Source organism: Artemia sp. Qi Xiang Cuo, chromosome 1 (assembly GCF_049724085.1).
Source record: "Artemia sp. Qi Xiang Cuo chromosome 1, ASM4972408v1, whole genome shotgun sequence".
NCBI lineage: Eukaryota > Metazoa > Arthropoda > Branchiopoda > Anostraca > Artemiidae > Artemia > Artemia sp. Qi Xiang Cuo.
Genome location: NC_142794.1, coordinates 33447549 through 33457605, shown reverse-complemented (window position 1 = coordinate 33457605; position 10057 = coordinate 33447549). Strand labels below are relative to the sequence as shown.

The window sequence follows — 10057 nt, the reverse complement described above, 5'->3', positions numbered from 1 at the left end:
AGAGAGTGGAGCTGAAATGGAGCTACTGAATAATAGCAAAATTGCCGTCGTTCTTTGAAACATTAGGTTTGGCAGAAAAATAACATACCAAAAACTTTTCAAACTTTAGAGGAGGGGGGATTTTTGTATTATTTTTTTTAATTCGTCACTGGAAATACAAAAAAAGCCCTTTTCAATGAAAAGCCAAGAAAATGGTGTTTTCAGAGTCAACGGGGGAAGGAGGGGAATATTTGGCGGCAAAAACATGTATGAAGCAGTTAATGATAAAAGTTAGGAATTCATAGCATAAGGAACACAAATTTAAATACAGGTCTTTTAACTCATGCTGATTTTTTCCTCCAGAATGTCAGATACCTCCAAAGAAGAGACCCGAGGCGCATGCTCTGGCCTGCGAGCAGAACTGAAAGCTTGTATGCTGGCTACTGATTGTGTGAAGATGATCGCAAAACACCGAAACAGTGCATCATGGAAAATCATCCGTCTATACCAGAAGTATGCCATGGACTAAGAAAATCTTTTTTTGATTGTAAACGGTCTCTATTAGACAACAGACAAAGGTTCAGAGGAAGAAAGGGCTATTAACATTGTTATGTTGAATAGTTGTACAATTTAAATTTAGAAAATATGCTATAGTATTTCTATTAATCTGTGCTTCTTATGTTTGTTTTAACTTAAATAGGGAAGTTAAATGATTTTGATTTTTGCATTTATAACGGAAATATATAAAAACCATAGGTAAATACTGTGTTTGGGACAAGAACGTTAATTGTTTTCTAGCGTGGGTTCAAATAGATGGTGACACAGGAACTACATTCGCTTGTCACAGCAAATTAATTGCCAACGTTACCAATTGTAGGTGCTTTTATCAAAGATTTATTGGAGTTGAAAAAATCAATTTTCATCTTGCAACTGCGCAGTTTATTCGGCAATTTTATGAAAAACAAGCGTGAAAGATGAGAGGGATTGTGTAATTGAAAATGGCTGTAAAAATTGTGTGGCGTAAAAATCCTCGGGAAGTTGACACCAACTTAAGTTGCATTCTGACGCAACAGCTGGATGTTGCCAATCAAAGCGCCTTTTTTTTTGTTTGAATCTAGGGTTAAGCTACTTTTTTTCGGAAGTTTAGTCAGAATCTTCTATCGCCTATAATTTTTCTATAAAGACTTTTTTGCTTGTTTCGCAAAATTGTTTTGTTGCGTTTTTAGTGCACACAGTTGGGAGATTTTCCTGGCCGGTAAAAGTTAACAGGTCAAAACGAAAATTTAAAGGTACTAAAAAAAGGATCATATTCATAAATTCTGTAACAGAAATTATTACGAATAAAAAAAGAACAATTTAACCCAAATTTCACCGAAAAAAACCTGTTCAAAAACCATGGGTGAGGAAAAAAAATTCCACCTGAATTGGAAACTCAGTGTGTACAGTCATATATAACATGTATATATTTATACATTTATTTCAAACATTTCGTTTTTTCGTAGAAAAATAGATCTGATTGTGTACCTCCTTGGGATTATTGACATAATCTTCGTTCTTTAAAATCGCACTTCAATAAGCGTCAAAAGCCAGCGTAAGACTGGAAGACAAAAGTAAGGCTGGAACTTTGTAAGTAAAAACAGTTTTTACCATCAATTATAAGTGCAACTTTTGAAAAGATCTAGCTTTTCATAAGCTATAATGGTAGTTCTGACCTCCCTTGTGCCTGGGGCCAAATCTTGATTAGCCCCTCCCCCTTGCCGCCCACAAAATTTTCAGGCCAAATTAAAAAAAAAAATTTATTAACACAATTATTTTCAATTTATTAATTAATTAATAATTTTTTTTATTTTATTATTTAATTATTAATAATTAATTTGTTATTATTAATTAATTCAGTTAATTATTATTATTTAATCTTTTTTCAGTTTTAAACTATTTTTAATTTATTAATCAATTAATATTTATTAACTATATTATTTATTAACTGCGCCCTCTAATTTATAAATAAAATTTCAAAATTACAAAATTATTATAACAGTTAGATTATTTGTTTGAAATTTTGCGCCCCTAAAATTTCTGCGCCCAGGCCAAGTGCTCCCTCTGCCCCTTCCCTAAAACCGCCTCTGTGCAAAGCTATGTTTAGTAGTTTTTCTTTAATACATTGGTCTAATTGGTTTGGAATTAGATGTGTCGAGGACCTTCTATAAGATTTTATTTGTAATATGATAAGATATAAACAGTAAATGTAGCTGTATTCTGGATAGATTCAGGCTATCGACTGTAGCCTTAGGTTCACACAGAGGTTCCAAAAGGAACAAAATTTGCCTACCCCCTCAATTTAATTGCCAATCTCAAAAATTACATTTGCCTTGTCAAGCAATTTATCAAGATACGAAAATTCAACTTATGTTAAGCAACATAGTAATTTTTCCAGCATTTTTTTTAACACAAGAGCAACAGCAATGGAAGACACGATTAGCATTGAAAATGATCTGACTGAGAAGCTCATTATGACTATCCAGTTTAATACAGTTAATTGTGAGAAAAGGACATTAAAAGGCGGTTTTGGTTCGAAAGCATGTGACTAAAACATCATCCTGATCCATTTCAACCACGCTCTTTCAACATTGAATATTTCCCAGTAATTGCTGAGCGACTTGAAAATACTATGCGGACAAATGAATACAATAATGAAGTAAAAAAAAAGTTTCAGCAATTAAATAATAAAAAGAACAAAAACGTAAAACTTTAGGTTTCAGAGGCATATGAAAGTTTTTTTTTACTAATAAAGATGGCTTAATAAGAGATAACACTGCCTTTTCATTTATGAATAAACTGAAATCAAAATATTTGAAAGGGGCAAAACTTTCAATAAGACAGCGAACTTTGGCTTTACGTCTTAACGGGGGAAAAAGGAAAGACAAATGAAAAAAATCAAGGAACACATCCATAAGAAATTGGGAATAAACAGAGGCGTTGCACAAAAAAAGGAAATAAGCTCACACCTGATAAAGTAGAGTCTATCAGGTGTTATAAATAACTATAAAAAGTTATCTTTAAACTGGTTCTATATAATTCATGCACAAACATAAGAAAGAGTAACAGTCATACACTATTATGTACATCGGATCTTTATCTCTGGTATGGCATTCTAGCAAAATGATAACAAGCAGACTTATACAACAATATGTTGCACTCACCTTGCCTTGTGCTTGGGCTTGAAATGTCATATTGGACTTGTTTGAAAACAACAACTGAAGTTTATTAGGTCTGGGTCTCCTTCATTTTTATTATTTATCTTTTTTATAGCATCTGCGTTTTCTTTTCATATTTTTATATGGGTTTGATTGTTTAATGTAGTTTTTCTCTTGTTATATTTTTTTCAATTCTTAGAGGCTTTCGAACATGAAGTCCAAATATTCGGACGTTAACTTTTATTTGTATCGAATTTTTTTTCTTCCAAAGTTCACTGCCTTATGAAAACTTTTACCCGTTTTCAATTTGTTTTTATTTCTATTCAATTATAAAAATAACTACAATTTTAATTTCTACATTTTAAAATAACGCCTTCATTGACAATCGGCAGTTGAACGCCAGATCATTCGAATGTCAGAATTTGCGTTTCCATCGCTGACAAAATATGTACATCGAGATGTCCAGTAGGACCGAACTCTAGAAGGAATTTTTTTTTTTAGTTATCCACACATATACAATATAAAATCTGACACAAACAAAATGCGTTTAGGCAGAATAGTGACGCCCCTTAGAATAGTTCCGATAGTTTAACACAACCCCTAGATGATTTTCCGTGGTTCTCTAGATGTCACATTGATTGTCCAAGACACTCAAACTGCCTTCTCTGTGTTTCACTAGCATGACTAGCACTGCTGTTTTTCTCTCAAAGATTGCTGCCCTCCCTGACAATCAAACGAAGCATCTCGCATTGAAAAGAAAGAATTTCAACGCCATATTTGGATACTATGAGTCTCTAGAGGACCAGGAAATGTGGGGGTCTAGAGGATTCCCACAGCCACTGAGTTGTAAAATTATAAAATTTTTTATAAATTTAACTTTAAGTTTTAAAATTTGCCCATTGTTTACGTATAATCTTTGTTATTGGGAAGTTTACGGACATTTTTCGGGTGGGGGGGGGGATTTTCTTCGGGGAGGATTTTCTAATGGCAAAATTTTCCTTGGGGAAGGAATTTTCCGAGGGGTAAACTTTTCAGGGGAATTTTACACTGGGGGAATTTGCTAGAATTCCTGTACGAAGTTCTTTTTCTTTGTTTTACTTTCTCTAAACCGACTCAATTTTACGTGTGGAAATCTTAAGGGTAAATATCGGTGGTAAATTTTCACCGGGATTGAATTGCCTGGCGCCCTAGACAATCTTTCCATAGGAGGGTATTAACTTTTTTTTATTAGGTCAGAAACAGTTTTTACTCTCTTAGTTTCAATTTGGCCAATTTGGCGAAACTATGAAAACGTAAGGTTAAAGAGTTTCACATTTTACCATATTCGGCAGAGAAAATTCAGTTGGATTTCTGAAAGAAGAGAGCAATAAGATTAAAATCTTTTGCGAAATTCAGCCCCATTTTCAACTTTTTTTTTCATATTTGTGGAAGGATTTTAGATTTTGATTCGTCTTTAACTATATTTAATAGCAGAACGTATCAATACGAGATTCCTTCAAAGAATTTATAAATTTTATTATTGAGCTTTGGACCTTCTCTGCCGAATCTTGGAATTGGTATCCAAATCGGATTAGTTTTGGATTCTTGGTCCGAATTTTACCAATTATCAAAAAGTTTGGGGTGCTGCTCCCCCTCCGTTCCAAGGACCTTTCCCGTTAGAATGGAGATAGAAGGCAGCTCTCCCTTGTACTTAAATTCATTACGGCTTTTATTGTTCAAATCTTGTCCTAGTTAGTGCCCTTAAACTGGGTCTGATATAAATGCTATGTGGCAGGCCTTTTTACAAGATGTTGTTGTTTGTAGTTTTTTTCCCCCGGTTCCCCAGATAAACCGAGTCCTTGGCTTCTTCTGTTTTCTGCTGTACAGGAAGAGCAAAAACTGCTTCACTATTTTGACACACTTTCGGTTGAAAGGTATGATGCTGTGATTACTGGATTGCATGGAGTAAGACAAAAGTTATCATGAAACCACAGACAAAGAGGGAAGCGAATATAGGCTACCGTTTATTGAAAAGTAAGAGATTAAAAGACTTAAAGAATACTCTTGATCCCATAGATTCTTCAGTTTAGTCTTTGAGTTTAAAGATTTTCTTTGAATTTAAATTTGTCATTATGTAGCACCTGCCCTTGAAGTTCTAGAGGGCTTTAATAAACGCACATGTTTGTTCAAATTTGAACGGTACGTCACCCAGGGTGTTTTGAACAGGTTTGAAACATCTTACTAATAAGAAAAAATCGGTGGCGCGTCGTCGATTTCCCTAAATATCTGCTATTCGCCGGTGAAAAGAAAGCCTGCGTGGCGTCGGGTTCTGTCAGCCACTCCCCCCTCCTCCACAAAGAGATTCACAGATACATACAGCAATAGCATTCGTAAACCTTTATGGTCGTAATTTACGGTATCATAAACCTCCAATCGTGACCTACTTCAACAACGACTAAGGCTAAGGTAAGGCTTTCCTTATATAATTCCCGCTTAAAAAGTTAATCGCAATTTACATAATTTGCAGAATCATAAACCTTTAATCGTAACCTAAATAAGTGATGACTAAAGCTAAGGCATTCCTAATTTAACAATTAAAAATGTTGATAATCGGGTTTTATTTGTACAAGAGAAACTTTATCCATAAAGCACTGAAAATCACAAGAATAAATAAGGATACTCTACTGAGGAATATTATATTGATGACATGTATTTCGGGAGTAAATGCTCTTGGAAATCTTTCCTTTTTTCTAATGGGAATGGTTTTTAGTAGCCTACGAATAACTGAGCATCCTTTGAAGTCTTATTAGAACACATTTTCCATTTTCTGGCCAGGTTTCAACAGCTTTTTCTTATTTTGTTCAGGCTTCTCTTTTTTTGGAAGAAATTTGGCTTTCTTCGCTAAATTGTCGCGCAAGAAATCCTTCTCGCCTCTTGGATCATAACATATGATGTCTGGATTTTTGTTCACGATGTTTGCCGCGTGCCTTGCACCTAGATCAGCCTGTTCGTTGTCTGCTATTCCCATGTGGGCTGGTACCCGCATAAACCTTAAAACTTTTAGCTTTTTTGAAGCTCTCATAGCTGTATCTTGAATGTGTCGTATTAATGTTTCTCTTTTGTGAGCCTTGACACTCATTAGCGATTCTAAGCCAGACAGCGCGTCTGTACAAATGACGACAGAATCACCCAACTTCCAGGTCGAGTCTAAAATCAGCAAAAGCGCTTCCAAGAGGCCTTGTAACTCTGCTTGAATTGCTTTTTCGTATTGAATTTTTCGGATTTTGATTCGCCCTAGTTCAGGAATAGCTACTGCACATCCAGCGACTCCTTCTCCTAATGCTGAGCCATCTGTGAAGATTTTCACAAATTCTTCATACTTCTCCATTGCCTTTTTATAGTCACGTCGACGTTGCATGATTTTGGTTTCAGCTTTGAGGTGCTTAATACAAGGGTCGAGCAGCTTCTCTATTTCTTTTGCCCGAAGAGCAGCTTTCTCTTTTCTCTCCATAATACCATCTGTCAGCTCAGCTGTAAATGCCCCGAAAATAAGCATAAATCTTTCGCACTCTTTTTCGTAGACCTCTGTCCCCACCTCATTTTCACTTGTTATTTTTTTCTTCACTATTTTTACTTTGGGCTTTCCAAAACAGAACCCAACTAAATTACAGTCATTCAGATCTGCGTATGTATCCTTGTGTACTGGAAAACCAGTCTTTTGATGAATTGAAGTACGGCCACCCTGTGGCTGGCAAAGGGATTCATTTAAAGACATTGTATTTTACTTGATTGAATGTTCAAAATTATATGATACAAAAATAATTCTGATCGGTCCTATATGCAGTAAGTGACGTCATGCATGACGTCACAACTTTACCTCAATACCAACAAACTGTAGCCCTGGCCCTTGCACGCTTACTATCATGGCGTCACTTTTTGAAGAACATGACGTCAGTTTAGATTGAATTCCTGAAGTTTTTCTTGAAGTAAAAAAACACAGCAAAACTAAACAAACTCCCCTTTTGAGATGTTCATGTCAATTCCCAAGTTAGCGTCCATTTAGCAATGCATTTTAATGACAGACTGATTGATAGTGGTTTTTATAAAGAAAAACTTCAAAAAATACATCAAATATGTGTTTGTATGCATTTTGTTACGCTTTTTCAAGTCGGTACACCATCAAATAGAATAAGCTTAAGTCGGAAATGCTCTCCTTTTGAGTGCCGAGGTCGGATGGACAACCTATGAGGATTTTTCTTTGATATGAACCAGTGTCTATATACATATTGTGCTATAGCATTAATTCATTTGTCTGAGTAGGAAATCCTACCTTGTCTTATTGTTACCTCTGGGAACCCGCGAGCAGTGATGTAATCGTAAAGGAATTCAGATAGAGTCAAGGCCGTATCTAAGGGGGGGGGGGTCAAGAGGGTTTGCCCTTAACTGGAGGTTTATAAGAACCCTTCATATATACTCCCCTCCAGACCCTCTTAGTAAGTTTCATAAATCGCCTACTCACCTTAAACGTAAAAGATTACTGCGAAAACAAATTAACTAAACTTAAAACTTTTCAACTAAAAATCTACCAAAAATTAAGCTTGATTGATCAACATTTTTGAATTAAACATTCAAAATTCACTCTGCAATGAAGCCTGTGTGCTAGTTCTAACCACAGTAATTGAGGGAAAGGGACGTCCTTGCCCCCTTAGTTTTTTATTCTTGCCTACGTTAGTAGAAGTGACCCTAAAGCCCCCATGTGGCACCCCTGCTGCCACCTACAACTTTTTTTAACACCATATATTGGCACGAGAACCACGTGGTTTATGGTTTTTTTGTCAATGAGAATTTGAAAAACAGGAATTTTGTCACATTTACGTATGTTTTCTATGATGGTTATGTGTGTGGGTCGATTTATTTGATGTTTTTCATGGATGTTTAATGGTTTTTGTCAGTGAGAATTTGAAAAACAGGAACTTTGTCACATTTATGGATGTCAACAGCAATTCATGTCTGTTTTATGGTTTTCTCACTTGTTGTTCGATTTATTTGATGTTTTTCATGTCTGTTATATGGATGATCCAGAAATAGTATTTGATGTTGTTGTTCAAACCAAATGTTATGACTTTCCCGGAAACAGTTAGATCACGTGTCTCCTTCTCAGCCAATAAGCGAGTCAGATACATCCTCCTTCTCAGCCAATCAGAGGGCTGGTTACATATGATTTCCCCGTTACATAACAATTCGCCCTTGAGATTTCGTATATAACGGGCATGCAATGTGATTAAATTATCAGAAAGTATTGTGACACAATGGATAGAACATATGAAATTATTGATGAATTAGAAGCCTTGGCAGCCACAATTAGCAATGTAAGTTCTGTTTTTATTTTTTATTTTCAAAATAAAATTGTTTTCCGTGGTCACCCTCTACTATATTCGGGTAAACCCCCCCCCCGATACAGACGGCCCTATAGGTTGTTCGTACTCGGTCAAAAGTGTAAAATACGGTCTTTTTTCGTTACGTAAACCCCATCCTTCCTTCCCCCGCTGTTTACGACCTTAATTCTAGCAAAAAGAAATAATTTTCTTTCGTTAAATTTATGCAATTTTAAGTGTTCTATATCCTAGCTAAAAGCGATCATTGACTTCCGTCACTGTTGTTATTAACCGAACCTGGTTTTGACACAAGACTCCAGTGCGTGGTTAAAATTAGTAGTCACCCTTTCCGGCTTACAAACGCGGTCAAGTCAACGGAACTATTCTTCTGTCAAATTAAAACACTAATTAAGCGCAGGCATATACAATCTCTTTTTGGAGAACCGGTGAAATCTCGTTATTTTCAAATTAAGATCTAACAATATATTTAGGACATTGGCGAAAGGGGGAGGGGGTCATGCCTCAATTCTATCGCCATCATTGTAAGGTGAAAACAAACTGTTTCTTCGCGTGAAAAGTAAGGGGGGTGAGTTTAAGAAAAAGATACATTGCTTTATTATGCGTAAATTGAATAGCATTTTTACCATATCTTTCGGTGGAGGGAGGGGGTATTTTCCCATGTCTTTTCTCAGGGATATTTTCCGTGGGGGTTATTTTCCGTGGGATGTTTTTTCTGGGTGTGTGATAAATACCAGCTATCGTAAAAGGATATGGAAAGATAAAAAAAATATCGTTAATACTTTAAATGCATCAAACAAGGCGTGCACAATGCCGATTAAAACCAGAAAAGAACAGAAACGCCTAAAAATAAGAAATTAGGCCGATTTATATAGGCAGGTTTTTGAAGGGCTCAGTGAGCCGTAATTCTTAGATTCAAAAAAGGATGCAATTAGTATATTTCACAAAATTTGTTAGGTTGTGCTTTCTTAGTGATAAATGCCTTTTCTAGACAAAATTACATGGATGATGATACTAACTTTCTTTCTGTAAAAAAGGGGGCAAATTATTTAGATACTAATTTTTTCTCTTCCTTTTAAGGCAAATTGTGAAGAATGCGTGCCCCCTCCCTCCAAGAAAGCGAGGGTTAATAATGTGGGCCACGCGAAGGCTACTGTCCGGCAATATGGTAGCTGGCCGAAGCCTCCAAAACAAGTGCAATCATCTGTACAAGAATGTAACGCAGCCGGTCCGTCCAACTTCCATCATACAATGCCTGGGCATTCAACAGCTGCCCCACTTATGCAAGGTCAGGAAGTGGCCCTCCAGCATGCACTACCTGGTCCTTCGGGTGCCCAAGTGCAGCCGGGATATGCAAATGTATGTATTTTTTCACACCTTTCTATTTCTTCCAATTTTTAGTCCTATTCAATCCCACTATAAACTTATCTCTGTGAGATATTAACCCCATATTACATATCTAAATATAATTTTTTGCAAGGAAACCACTCTTTTCTAATCTTTGCTATCTCT

At 35.9% G+C, this 10057-nt stretch overlaps 1 protein-coding gene across 1 annotated transcript; it reads left to right on the top strand.

Annotated features, from left to right (window-relative positions):
* Positions 1–343: 343 nt before the first annotated feature.
* LOC148956219 (cytochrome c oxidase assembly factor 5-like) lies at positions 344–655 on the top strand. The gene is given in 2 exon segments (XM_089089932.1): positions 344–434; positions 437–655. Coding segments are annotated over 2 exon segments (237 nt in total). The 3' UTR covers positions 583–655.
* Positions 656–10057: the final 9402 nt, after the last annotated feature.